The 15,631-nt window shown below is 24.9% G+C and overlaps 1 protein-coding gene across 1 annotated transcript in view; it reads left to right on the top strand.

Annotated features, from left to right (window-relative positions):
• The window catches only part of LOC135927721 (rab5 GDP/GTP exchange factor-like), a 112,153-nt gene that overhangs the window by 609 nt on the left and 95,913 nt on the right, over positions 1–15,631 (top strand). Inside the window, exons 3-4 of the mRNA XM_065463887.1 lie at positions 2,951–3,123; positions 3,169–3,626. Coding sequence (XP_065319959.1) covers positions 2,951–3,123; positions 3,169–3,626 — 631 coding nt within the window. The remainder of the gene's footprint in view (positions 1–2,950; positions 3,124–3,168; positions 3,627–15,631) is intronic.

Genomic DNA, 15,631 nt, shown 5'->3' with positions numbered 1-15,631 from the left:
TGCCATCTAAGAGCAAAATTTTAAGGTTTGCAAAATATTTTTCCTGCTAAAATATTGAGTTAGCCGTTTTTAAAAATCGGCTCAAAATGAGCCGTTTAACAACACTAGTTAGTGGTTTACCAATTTTCTCCCAAATATTCAATCCTATAATAGAGGCTTGTGCTCCTGTATCATAATCAAACGTGACACTAAGTCCATTTTTTTTGGCTGTAATCTTTACCCTTTTATTTAATCCCCCTGTCCAGAGATTATTAATTGAATCACTTGAGTGGAAGTGGGGTTTCACTGAGTTTAAATTGCAATATACAGGCTTACTACTGTAGAATGATGCGAAGTGTCCGGTTCTTTGGCACTTAGAACATGTTTTGTCTTAAGCTGGGCATATCTTTCAGGCCAGCCGGCACAATTCTTACATTTATCATCGTAAAACTTGCTATTAGGCTTCTTATGAATATTATCTCTCTTAACACACTCTTGTGAATTAGGCATTTTATGTTTGAAATTTTGCGGCCTGACACTATTCACCAAGTCTAGCCATTTCGTTCTGAGCTTTTTCTGTTGCCGTGGCCATTATAGCACACACCGGATTGTCAGGGGTTTTTTGTTCACATCCAATGCTAAAGGATACTTAGTCCTAAGTTCAACTTCGAGACCTGGTAGATCTATACCCGCAACCAATTGATCTCTTAACCAGCCGTCAACCTCTGACGGCGTAAAACAATACGCTTTCGCAGTTATTTTGATTCTATTAGCGAACTCTCCAATTGTTTATTCCAATGATATATATAAGTATAGATTGGCGATTCATTTACTAAAGGCATTATTAAAGTGTCCTCACATTGCAATCAGCTGCAGCGCCATTTTGTAGTTTGGTTATCCATTATTTGTAGCAAGTAATATATAATATTGCGAAAACAAGTCTACTAAGATAATTTTATTTGAAAGGTTTTGATTTTTGTTATAATATTTTAAAGTTTCTTTTATTCTTAAATATTATGGACTAGCTGATTACACTTTTCTCAGACTAACCCACCTTTTAATTATTTTAAAATATAGTTTAGCCTATTCAAGCATGGGCATATAAATCTTATGTTAATGCATGTTAGGATACATGCAAAGCAAGTCTTTTAATATCACTATTACCAATAAAATTTAATTGAAGAACTTAATTAGTTGAGGTTAGGATTTATTTGATTATTTTACTTAATTACATTATTAACTAATAATTATAATGTATTGATATGTTACAAATAAATTATATTCTTGATATAGCAATATAAATATAAAATTGTTAAATTTTTAAAAATATTTATTATTATCGGGGCATTTGATCTACGTACAAGCTATAAAATGGCGCTACAGCTGATTTCAATGTGAGGACGTTTTTATGCATGAATCACCAATCTATAGTTATATATATATCATTGGTTCATTCTCATTCCTAATTAACCTCATAAAGTCTAATCTACTACTGAAGAAGATTTTATTCTTCTCAAAAATATGTAGTGAGACACTCCTTATCTTATCAAATTTGTCGTTAGAATAGTTTCAGGAAATAAATATTTTGAGAATGTCAATGCCCTCAGCGCCAAAACTCATCATGAACAGGTCCTTATTCTCCTGTTCGGTAGGTGTTTAGTTTTTTTAATTTCACTGTTGCGTTCCAAAATTGGAACCAAAGTTGTATGGACCCACCATTTATTTGATATCTTTCTAATTTGTCAATTATACTAGTATTTTTGTATTGAGGCATAATTTATATAAATTAATATAAAATATAATAAATTACTTGTATATACATATTCCAAACAAGTATAAGAAATTTATTTATAAAAAGTTAGTGAACATATAGTTCCTCTATTATATAGAATTAGTTATAAAATACTAAATAAAATTCCACTTTTACAGACATATTTGATAGAGAATATATTACAGTTAATATTTTAACAAATTTTACTAATCAATGCTCTTGATAATAAATATAGCAACAATTTGCATTCAATTATTTAACGCCATCTATTTATTTAAAGAAAAATGATATTAAAATTTAATCTTCATATTATTCATCCAACAATGTCTTTAAAAGATATTTTCTGATGTCCTTACCAATATTTTCTAGTTTTCTGTAAAATATATAATTCGCTATATTGGTAAAAATTACTTGATTGTCATATGATAATTGATAAAATTAGATATACTGTAAATCCAAGACATATATTATTCCACTGTTTGCTTTGTGCTTTAATATTTTTATTTAATTTATGATTTAATTTTATCAATAATTTTATAATTATATTTTACTTTTATTAAGATAAATAAATTAAAATTACTCACTTTATAAAAAAATATATTTGATATATTATATTATTTATTAATTTTATAGATCTATTATTAATAATTATAATACATTTCACTTTTCTCTTAAGACTTATCTTTGGCTTATATTTCATTTATTAAAAAACATTTTTGGTTTATTTTATATATTATAAATTTATTTTTCCAAAAATATACAATGTATGATGAATAATTTTATAAAAAATATCAACTTTTACATTCTTTATTTCAAATTATTGTTTAAGATATATGCATACATTTTCAAGGGTCAAGGAGTGAAGGTAAGACTAAGGTGGATATTTTTTATTAGCTAAAAATGATATTCACAAAAAGTGATAAATTTCTGAAGGGGGGGGGGTTTCCCCTTCCCTCTCCCCTGGCTATGCCTATGATTGGATAATAAAGAATCTATATTAAACATTTTTTTATTCCAACACATATTCATGTATTAAATTAAAATAAAATCTCATTTTGTTTACCCCCTTTTGTTGTAAGTTTACTAAAAACACTAGATCACTGTAAGATTGCGTCTAATAAAAATTATCTTTTTCAGAAACATGTCGGATATATGACAGATGCTACACGTTACCTAACGTGTTAACTATTTATATAATAGTCACATTTTATGAATAATTCACAAAATTTATCGTCTTATCTGTTAAAATTTGATGAAAAAAGTTTATTATGCAAAAATGATTGCGGTTTCTATGGAAATCAAGCTTGGTTTGGATATTGCTCCAAATGTTTTAGAGATTATAAAAAAGATAAATTAAACAAAAAGCCAAGCAGGTGCATATAAATAAAGAAATTTTTTTTTACATTTTGTTTAATTAGTTCAATTATTATAAATAATGTGAAAAATAACTTATCACCATTAGATATTAAAAGCAAAAATAAAGATTCTGACAAACCCCAAGAGATATTAAATTCAAATAATTTATCCAACCCAAATTTAAATAAATTTTATTCATTTTTCCCTATATCCCCATCATCAAATGAAACTAAAGTTCTAGAAAATGCCTTATTTTTTAAGATTAATGTTCCAGGGATGCCACAAAATGAGGCAGCAGATGAAAGTCTCATAGATTTGTACAATTTTTTACAACCATTGGGGAAGAGTGTTTTGGTAGATCTAAAAAAACAACTTCAAACTTTTTTGACAATTTTTTGGGGAAAATTATCTGATTATAGTGTTCCAGATATTGATACATTTGATGATCAATTATCAAATTTAGTATTGGATTTTTATAACAATGTATATGAAAGAATGAATTCTTCGAACATTTACAAACGTAAGTAATTTAATATATTTATTTAAAATTATTGTTAATTTCCATTTAATTCAAAATAATACATTTATACTACCCCACTTTGTTGTTTTCTATCCAGCCTGAATTCCAATAAAATTATAATTTAAAAAATAATCATGGATTATATTTCAAAATAAAATATCAGCTATTTCATATTAATTTTGATATAATAATTTATGTTAAATTCTATTTATAATATATTTATATTTTATATAAACCAAATCATGATATATGACCTATACATTTTTTCATAACAACCGATAACCTTTTATCTTGATCTTTTTAATTTTGATAAAATTTGCATATTGAAAGAACATCATTATAAATCAACGAATCCAAAATTTCGCATTTATGTACTAATAGTTTCAGAGATATCAATGTTAAAAGTGTCAAAAATGACCTTTTTTCGAAAAATAAGATTTTTAAAAATTGAAAATTGATAAATTAGGAGGCTAAGAATAGAGATTATATGTCATTTTAAACTAGTATTAAATTTTTATAAAATAATATTGTTGCAGTTTTTATTAAAATTATAAATTTTGAAACTGAAAGTTCCAGGTGTTTCACTTTCTGAATTTCTTTGAATTTAATATTTAATTATTCACTTAATTATATCTATATGCAAAAAAATTTGAACTTGGGACAGCCATGTTTATTAGTTATTATGATTTAAAAAATAATAAATTAATATTTTTTCAAAAATAGATCTCCCAAATAATATAACTCATTTTTGTTAAAATTATTATTTTTTTGAAATCACCATATCTATATTATATATTTTTATTTATAAAAATAATTAAAATTTTAATAAATTAAAAAAACAAAAATAGTTAACGAGATTTTTTATTAAATAGTTTTCAATCTTTTTTTTAAAAATCATTTTTTTATTTTAAAAATTACATTAAAAATAACAAAAAATCTTATTCTATAAATATGGAGGTGGGACTACAAGTTCTCAAAGAACATGAATAATTATATTTTAAAATGGTAATTTATATATTTTGTTTTAAAAAATAAAATTCTTTGGGTTCTGACAATAGGGCCCTTATTTTGCTGCCTATATTTTTTTAAAGTTACACATGACATGTATCCAAGGGAAGAGATAATGATTGGTAAAAAAATAAAATTTGTAATTTCGAATATTTAAATGTTTTTTATCTCAGCTATGTCAACTGGATCAGAATTTAAATTTTTTGGAAATGAAGAGACACATGTGAAGTCCCAAATTAAGGATTTACCTAAAGACCAAGGTACAGAAGTTAAGCCATCTGGTCTTAGGCCATCATATGATAAATTAGTAGGCTCCAGGATGGTTGGAATTATATTCAATATCAATCCATATCGTCATGGTTCAACTACATATATACATGAAATGTAAAATGTTGATTCCAAAGGATATGGTCTTAATTGTATATATAGTCAAGGCAGACATGCAAGACACACAGAAATTATTCAGTTATTAGTAGTGAAGGTCAACAGTCCGGTCCTATCGGTCTTAGACCGGGATCGGACCGGACCGATTGTCGGACCGATCTTTTTCTTGAGGACCGTGGTCCGGACCGGTCTTTTTATTTTTTACAGTCCAGACATTGTTTAAGTTTGCTTTACTATACAATTAATATAATTTTTTTGTATATTTTATTTTATGATATTTTTCTAGAGGAGTCATTTTAGATTTTGTTAATTTTTATTTTACAATATGAAAACCATAAGTTTGTCCAAGAAACATTTTACTTATAGTCCCAATAAAAACATAGAGTATGTGTTCACTGCAGTACCAAATTTAATGTATCGTCAGCACCTAGTAACAAAATAATTGTTTATAATTTTTAAGCAATAAATTAATCAAAATAAGCAATAATATTATTAAAATATTTTAGTTATTATATAGTTCTATTTTTTTTAAAGAAACTGTCTGTATAATTTATTGTAAAAATTACTTAACCTTATTCTTAATAAAATAATTAGGTACCTTAAGCAGACATCTGATAAAACATAAAATATTCTCAAAAAACACAATCTACTCTTAATTTTAATATGCCCTCTACAATCACAAAATCATTTTTTTCAATACCATTGGATAAATTTTATTGTTATATAATACTCTTATATTTAATAAAATGATAAAACAAATCAAAAATTTTTTATTTAGGACCACGGTCTGGATCGATCTTTTTCTTAAGGACCGTGGTCCGGTCCGGTCCGAGGGTATCGGTTCAGTCCGGACCAAAGACCGGACCGTGACCTTCACTAGTTATTAGCCATTCTCTTACGAGGGCCCTGATACCAAACATCCTGGAACCTGCTAAGTTATCATTAGATGATGGCCTAAGACCAGATGGCTTAATGTCTGTACCTTGATCTTTAGGTAAGTCCTTAATGGGGACTTCACATTCGTCTCTTCATTTCCAAAATTTAAATTCCGACCTGGTTGATTCAACCAAGAAAAAAAAAACAATTAAATATTCGAAATTAACAAATTTTTTTTACCAATCGTTATCTCTTCCCTTGGATATATGTCATGCAGAACTTAAACATTTATTTAAAAAATATAGGCGGCAAAAGAGCCCTTACTAGAGGTCTGCATTGGGCGGGTTTTTGCACGCTCACCCGCCCATACTTTGAATAGGCATGGTCGGGTTTTTAAAAATATATTTTCAACATTGGGCGGGTGGCGGGCGGGATGAAATTTTTTTAATGTAATGGGCAGGTGTGGGTGAATAATTTTTTAACATTTTTCAGTCGAAATGAGCAGAACAGACTTTAGTTTATGAAAAATAATATCTTTATTTCATAATAGTTTTATTTCATAATATTGCATATTATATATGTTTAATTAAAATATATTTAAATATAAAGAGCAACCAGCCATTAAAATAATTTTTAAACATTAGGCGGGCAGGTTAAACAAAATTTATAGATAAATGTGTGGGCGGGCGGGTAATTTTTTTAAAAAAAATATAAGTGATCAGATGGGCAGGTTAAATAAATTTCAAAACAACGAGTTGGCGGGCTTTTTGGCTAAAAACCCGACCATTGCAGATCTCTAGCCCTTACATTAGAACCCAAAGAATTTTATTTTTTAAAACAAAATATACAAATTACCATTTTATAATATAATTATTCATCTGGGAACTTGTATTCCCACCTCCGTTTTTATAGAATGAGATTTTTTGCTATTTTTAATATATTTTTTATTAAATGAGAATATCAACACCCTTAAAAAATTCCATCCTAACAATGTTAATTTTTTATTTTTACTGGAACTAAGAAAACACTTGGAATTTTTTAATTTTTTTTCTATAGTTTACATGTAAAAATTTAATAGCTATAAAATGATAATTTATAACCCTATCTTAAGTATTATTTGAAAAAACAAGATTTAATGAAATCAAGCATTGCACGATAATCGACGCGTATATCTTTGGATCCATTTAGCTAGCGCTCTAAAATTTTGATTTTACTAAAATATACAACATAGATAACTATCATGATATCATATTTAATTTTGAATTCTGTAAAGATATATAGTTTTAATTTTTAATATACTTTTATTAGTTTCATCTATAATTTAACTATACCATAAGTTATGTCATTTAAATGTATTATATGATCAGTTATAGTTTATATTCAATTCAATTGCAATTCTAAAAGTATATAAAATATTTTTATTGTTAAATCACTTTTATATAATAAGTAATAACATTAATCTATATAAATAATAAGTAATAAACAAATATATTATGAAATTTGAAATAAATATTTAAAATAATATTTAAGATTAATATATTGAAGATTTCTTTTTAGAAATACCAAAATTTCCAATTTATCAGAGGTTAGCCTGCGGCGATGGTAGTTGTCAATATCATCAGCTTCACTAAAAACAGATTCTGAAGAGATTCTCACACAGTTTTATAAACAGAATGCGCAAAAAATAACAATATGGCAGAATGTTTATTAATTAATTAATATTATTATTAAAAAATAAACATAAAAATGGATTTCGATTTTATTTATAAAAATAAATGATTTTAGGTATAACTTTTTTAAAAAAATTTATAACATTTTTTGTTAAAACGTCATTATGGGTGAAATATCGGCCCGATCCGATAAAAATATCGGTACATCCCTAATGCCAAGTTTCGTTCATTATAAAATGGTCGTCCAAAACATTTGTAATGAAATGGCCCACATATCAGTTTTTTTATAATATATAAAAGAGAAGATTTGGGCCTTTTTATAAATAGACACGTTGAAACATTATGATGACTCCTTTCCTCGATTGAACATATTTGATGTAATGTTGGATAATGCTAGAAGAGTGGAAATTAAAATTCCCCCTATAGATTTGTTAATTAGAAATAATTTATAAAAAGTATTTAGCGTTAAATTTAAACCATTCATTGCTCTCTAAAGATTTTTTTTATTACATTTTTTAAAATTTATAACGTTGTATCAGATTTGTAGATGCACCCCTTTTCATAAGCCTGGGTTTTTTAAATTTGGTCATTTGAAATAATTTTGGTATAAATGAATTAAAAGGAATTCCAAAATATGAGAAGCTAATGAATGTTTAAATGATCCATCATATGATTTTTTAAGTTAATTGATAGAATTTATATTTTATTTGGGACCCAGTCAGTAAACAAAATTGATGCCTGCACATCTCTGCAAACATTGGTGCTCTTAAAATAAAATCTAGGAAATGATAGATATATTAATTTAGGTAGTATATGGTATTGTAGCTGTGTAAACATGTTAATTATTTTTAGTCTATAGCTCTGTGAATAATGTTTTTGAGACCAAAAGGAAATTGATATAAAAAAATTGATATATATTAGCGACCTTGATATAAATATCATAAACCAGTTATATATTTTTTTTATTACTATTCAAAAATGGATTCTCATTCTATTATAAATGGAGTTGAAATATTGTCAACCTTCAGAAGATGATAAATAATAATAAAAACCTTAAGAAACAGGACAATACCTCTTTCAAAGGAAAGACTTATAGTGCGCACAAATTGAACATTTCAACGCAGCATTTCAAAACGTAAACACGGCTATGTTTAAATTGAAGCGTTAACTTTTATTTTCTTCTAAATTCTAAACAAAAAAAGGATTGCCCTATATTTAATTAGCAAATTTTTTTTTAATATTATAATTCTACAAGCTAAAAATATTATTATATCAATTAATATAATTATTTTACTTTTTAGAAGATGTTGTATCTAGGGCTGGGAACCAATAGTAAAAACCCAATATTAACAAAATATTGTATTGGTATTGGTATTGGGTCTAAAATATTGGTATTGGTTTAAACAATATTTTCTATTTCTTGTATTGGTATTGCTATTGGTATTGGTTTATATTGGTAACTATTGGTTTATATTGGTATTGGTTTAAATTCAAATTACTAATTAAAAGAATAAAAATAGTGATTATAAAACCCTTAATTTATAATTTTAAATAAACATGGGGAAAAAAATCATGATACCATAAAATCAGGGCTAAGAACCAACTCTCAAAATTTTACTGAATTCAAATTCATTTTTAAACTAGGAATTTATTAGGTGATGTGAATATAAAAAATTTTGATTTAATCATGCATTTTTTGTATCAACAATAATAAACGTTGATTTTGAACCATTTTATTTATCACAAAGAACATAGCAAAATAAACTAAAAATGTAACATAACTCTCTATTTATACAAAATATAATGCAAAAGAATGATATAATTTTAATATAAGAGGAATTATGTATTTAAGAAGAATCTTGCATGCGGCGCATCCAACTTTTTAGGCACAGGCAAGCTTGTATAGTACGCTCATCTAATGAACAACGTTGGTCTGTTATAACATACCGATCTTCTGAAAAAGCCCTTTCAGAGCTAGATGAGGTGGCCGGAATTGCTAGATAATCTCTAGCAATTTTTGATAATACTGGATATCTATTTTTATTTAATTTCCACCAATCTAATGGATTTGTATCATTGGAAATTGTGGCTTCATCTACGTATTTACTTATTTCTAAGTTGTTATTATTATGAGGTTTCACCTGATAAATTTTGTCATAAAAGGATAATTTTTTGTTATTTTGTGCTTCATTTGTAAGTTCCGCTGAATTGTTATTATTTATTTAAAAATATTGTATTCATTAGTAAGATATCCAATAAGAGTTTGCATATTATTATGCTTTAATAAATGACTTGATAGTTTAAATCTTGGGTCAATCATTGTTGAAATAATAAAGAGGTGTGTATTATAATTATAGTATTTATTAAGTTTTGTTAAGGCAGCAAAAGAAGCTGTCTTTAAAATAGCATTAGGATTATTATAACTCTCCACATGCTCAAAAATACATATAAAAGAATAATTGTTGAAATTGTTGGAGTATTAGCACATGAGGCCATCTCTGTACCAAAATTAAATGGTTCCAAAAATTCTCGGTATATTTCCATATTATTCCAGGCTAAGGCACTAATATAATTTTCTTGATTGGTATTTTGTAAATGATTGGTATATGTTGTCAAATAGGGTTTGAGCATTGCTCTTTCAAGCATTTGGTATGTTGAATTCCAACGTGTTGGTATATCCAAGATTGGGTGAGGAAATTATAAGTGTGGATTTTTTTCAAGATATATTTTTTCGAGTTTATTAAATTTAGATATAGAAAGTTTAAAATTTTTTAAAAAATTTCTTATTTTTTTTAAAGTTGTATTTAAGGGTTCCAATGCAGCCATGACAGCCAAATGTATAATATGGCAAAAGCATTTGCACACATTATCATAATTATCTTTTTGTTTTAAAATTTTTAGAAATGCTAAATTATTACTTGCATTGTCTAATGTAATGCAAAAAAAAATCAATTTCAAATTTTACTTTTAATACAGAATTAAAAATATTAATAGAATTATGTGCTGATTTAAAAGGAATAAAATCTAATAAATGATTAATTAATTTAAAATCATTATCAATATAATGAATTGTTATGCCCATAAAGGGTATTTTATTTGGAGAGGACCAAATGTCCATTGTTAAGGAAAATTTAGATGTAATGTTAGAAAGTACAGATTTTAAATTGATAAAAGAACTATGATAATGTTTCATAATTTCTATTTTTAGTGTTTTTCTAGAAACTAATGTTAGCGAAGGGTTACAATATGCTATTAAATTTTTAAAAGTGATATCCTCAATGAAAAAGTTTATAATTAAATTATTTAAATTAGCTTTATTATTTATATTATTAAGTAAAAATAATTTTATTGTCTTAATTTTTTTACTGCCAATATTTATTTGCTCACATTTCTTATATAATGTTGGGTGGATGGATTTAAGATGTGTCCATAATCCTGAGGTTCCAAAATTGGGAAATGATATTTTTTTTTTACATTTATTACAAATTACCTTTTTTTATTATCACAAGTAGTATAAAATTCCCAGATTTTTGCTGAATTTCGTCTTTTATTAGATATTGATAATTCTTCTTGTTCATTATCGCTATTATTATTAGTACCAACAGCATCTATATTTATTAACTCTATTTGGTCTTCATTTATTATAATATTCTAAATAAATAGATAAAATTGATAGATATGTAAAAAATTTACTTCCATAATGAAAATAAACTATAATTATAAATAACAGAAATATTGATATCACAGTATTATTGGAAGAAATAACAAATGTAATCAGTTTTTGCAATGAAAGTAAAAAAAATACCACGATATAATTATCCACGATAAACCCAAATAATTATGTTATTTTTAATATTGGTATTGGTATTGGTTAAAATTGTATTTAAACAATATATCAAAACCAATATATTTAGGTAATTGGTATTGGTATTGGTTGTAAAAGCAATACCAATATTTAAATATTGGTTTATATTGGTATTGGCCCCACCCCTAGTTGTATCCATGCTATCACTTCAAAATTTAAAAACGTTTTAAAAAACTAAGATATTTTGTTTTAAATAAATAATTTAAAATGCAAAACGGAAATGTTTTTAATTTAAACGAATGCATTTGAAATACATTATTTGCGTTTTGAAACGTTCAATTTTTTTTCTATATTATTATACAGCCACTTAAGGTAGGCTTAATTCTTAATCAAATGTTAAAAGTCTTAAGTTTTTAACAAACGATGAAAAGGCAATATATAAAACAACTTAAAAAATGCTTAATGATTCAAAATTCGACGATATGCATAAGACAATGCCAACTAAGATTGGCCAATAAAAATCAATTTCATGTAAATCACCCATTGGATCAAATTGATTTCTTTTGTATTTTATTGTTTCAATTTTTACATTATTAATCTCAATTTAGCGAAAAATTATTAATATTCTAAAAAAATAATTATAAAATTTGGTAAAAAAAATAACAGAAACATCAGCTTTTTAAAAATTTATTTTACTATATTAAGCATTTACCATAAAAATAATTGTATCATTATAATTAGAATAATGCAATACAATTTAAAAAATATATATCTAATCTAATATATATAATCTCCATAATCAAAACATGATCGTTTTCGTATCTTGCTAATGTATTTAAAATTTAAGGAGACTATATAGTGTAATGTTATTTTTTTGCTCTCTACGAGATTCGAACACAAACCTTCCTCAAAGGCATATGTTTTAAGCATGCACCAACTTGAATATAATTAAATTTAAAATATTAATTATATATATATTAATTATTAGCTGATATTTTTAAAATTTTGCCGTTTATTACCATACTAGCTGACGGGGTTGAAGGGTAAATATTTAGTTTCTGTGCATGATACTTTATTAATAGATTTTATATAAATATTAAAATTTAGGAGAAAAAGAGGTAAAATTGTTGCATTGTATACCGTGAGCATGTATTAGAAATATCAAAATTTAAATTTGTGATGGAAATCATATTGGATAAAATTTAAAATAGAGATTTAGATTTTATTGTTAACTTAGGTAATGACAATGAGAAAAATGTTCCACATAACATTAAAAAATGCAAATTTAATTTAAGGGTTGCTTATAAATTGAAAATCAAAGAAAAACTAGTAACAAATACAATAAATGAAATCGATAGTAATGTAAATGATGACCTGCCATACTTGATAGAAATCAAGGAATATTTAAAAGAATCTTTATATATAGAAAGTATAATAACATATTTTCATATTAATTTAAATATTGCTTGGTTGGGTTATGATTGACCCATTTGTTTGGGTGATATCTGATTATTTTTCAAAATCAAAAAAAGATAGGGTTTTGTATGAAACCCACTATTTTATAAATGCTATTTTATATTTGTGTTATTTATTTAGAAAACTCGATTAACATTGATGATATTGATATTATATCTTCAGTGAATCCACTTGAATATTGGAGAGTTAATGCTGTAAAATATCCAACTTTATCAAAACTTGCACGTAAATTTTTGGCTCCTCCAGCTACAAGTGTCCCATCTGAGTCTGCCTTCAGTACGGCAGGGGATATTGATAGTCCTCATCGTAGAAGCCTATTGCCTGAAAATTTAGAGGCTCTTATATTTATTAAAAAAAATCTAATATATTATAATTTTATAATTAAATATTACAATTTTATAAACCTACATAAAATGGATATATTATTATATTTATTTTATCTATTATAATATAATTTTTTAAAAAAAATTTAAATTAAATGCATAATTCTTTGGCATAAAAAATATTGATTTCTTAATTACATTTGGTTCAAAGAGGGATGGTGAAAAATCAATATAAATATCGGTATCGGATCGGTTTTGAACCAATATCGGATCGAATCGGTGAAAAATATATGGATCGGTATAGCCCTAATCTATTTTAAATTTTACCCAATATGATTTCTATCACAAATTTAAATTATATTCTAAATATAAAATTAAATTTAAGATATTGTTATTAAATTACAATAGAAATAAATGGAATATACAGTGAAACGATACACATGTTTAAATATACTATAAAAGGGGGTAAACAAAATAAGATTTTATTTTTAATAGAATAAAGATTGAAATTAAATATGGACAAGCAATTAATTAAGAAGATTAATAGTTGATTAATCATTATAAAAAGAAATGTGTTACATATATATAATTTGTGATGAAAAATGAATTTTTTTCTTATTTTCTTTGAGAATGCTCAAGTAAGATATTTGATTAAATTTCATTTAAAATTCTAAATCATTTTTTGTAAAAAGTCTTTTTAATATTTGAAAATATTTTAGAATTTCTTAAATGTAATCTATTTTGTATATCCATTTATTTCGATAAAAATATGATAACACTATAAACTTTTATAATAATTTCGATAAAATAATTAATACATAAAAATTATAATTAAAATTTATCAAACATTTGTTGTTCTTCCGGCATTGATAACATTTTGGTAAATATATCTAATTTTTCTTTATTCCAATATTTGTGTATTCTTTTTGGTCTTTGAATTCTCGACGAAGATTGGGAGTTTTCATTTAAATTGGAAAAATTAGTATTACTATTGGATAATAAAGATTCTATATTAAACATTTTTTTTTATTATTTAAGAAAAATTAAAAATAATTAATATGTAAGTATTTTAATTTTTTATTTTGAATTAAATTTTAACACATTTTTTTTATAATGATTAATCAACTATAAATCTTCTTAATTAATTGCTTGTCCATATTTAATTTCAATCTTTATTCTATTAAAAATAAAATCTTATTTTGTTTACCCCCTTTTATAGTATATTTAAACATGTGTATCGTTTCACTGTAAAATTTAAGACATTGTTATTAAATTATAATAGAAATAAATGGCAAAATTTTATGAAAGTTGCATGGGACTTGGTTTTTTGATCAGGTCTGGCTATGTTTGCAAAAAAAAATTTCAGGCTAATGTCTTAATTTAAAATTAAAAAAATTTCCAAGCATCTCTATTTTAAATTTTATTCAATTTCTATCACAAATTTAAATTTTATTCTAAATATAAAATTAAATTTAAGACATTATTATTAAATTACAATAGAAATAAATGGCAAAATTTTGGGAAAGTTGCATGGGATGTGGTTTTTTGATCAGGCCTAGCTGTGTCTGCAAAACAAAATTTTGAGGCCAATGTCTAGCCCATATATAAAATTCAAAAATTTTGAAGCATCTTACCCAATATGATCTCTATCACAAATTTAAATTTTAATATTTCTAATACCCTTAAAGCTCACGGGTTATATTGCAACAATTTTACCTCTTTTCCCCCTAAATTTTATTATAAAGCATATTTAGTACCATATGCACAAACTAACTAATTACCCCTCAACCCCGTCATTCTTGACGGGTTATTAGCTAGTTATAATATAATGTTGTACATTATTTTCATATTTTTTATATATAATTAATGATTTTGCGAAATATATAAAAAAAATTGAAAAGAGATTTAAATAATATTTATATAGTCAAAACCGCTTAATTGCGAAAGTTGGGACCAAAATATTTAAAAAATTCGCAATTATCCGATTTTTCGCAATTATACGATTAAAAATCAATAATTTATTTATTAAAAATCAGTTTGTGTTTTTTATGCAAATATTTATCATCTATATATATTTTAAGCATATAAACTATCAAACTTTGTAATAAATACATTTTTTAGTTAATGTACCAACTATCTATTTAAATTTTAATAAGTTATAAAACGAATAAAAAAATCATTTTTAAAATTTATCTAAGTATGTTAACATATTTTTGTTGTCCGCGTAATATTTGTTAATAACTATTTTCACATATAAATCGCTATATTTAAAAATATATTTAATTGTTTCCATTTTTTGAGAAATAAATCTAATAATAGGTAGAACAACAATAGTATAGTAGTTAGACAAGCTAATAATTTTTCTTGATAACCCATACTTATAAATGTGAAACACTTCTACAAGCAATTCAAATTTACAAAAAATTGTTCAATTAGAAAAATATAAATATTTGATTTTATATA

This window comes from Gordionus sp. m RMFG-2023, chromosome 1, assembly GCF_954871325.1.
Source record: "Gordionus sp. m RMFG-2023 chromosome 1, tfGorSpeb1-WG-v2, whole genome shotgun sequence".
In the NCBI taxonomy this organism is placed as follows: Eukaryota; Metazoa; Nematomorpha; class Gordioida; order Chordodea; family Parachordodidae; genus Gordionus; species Gordionus sp. m RMFG-2023.
This window is presented reverse-complemented; position numbering and strand designations above follow the sequence as displayed.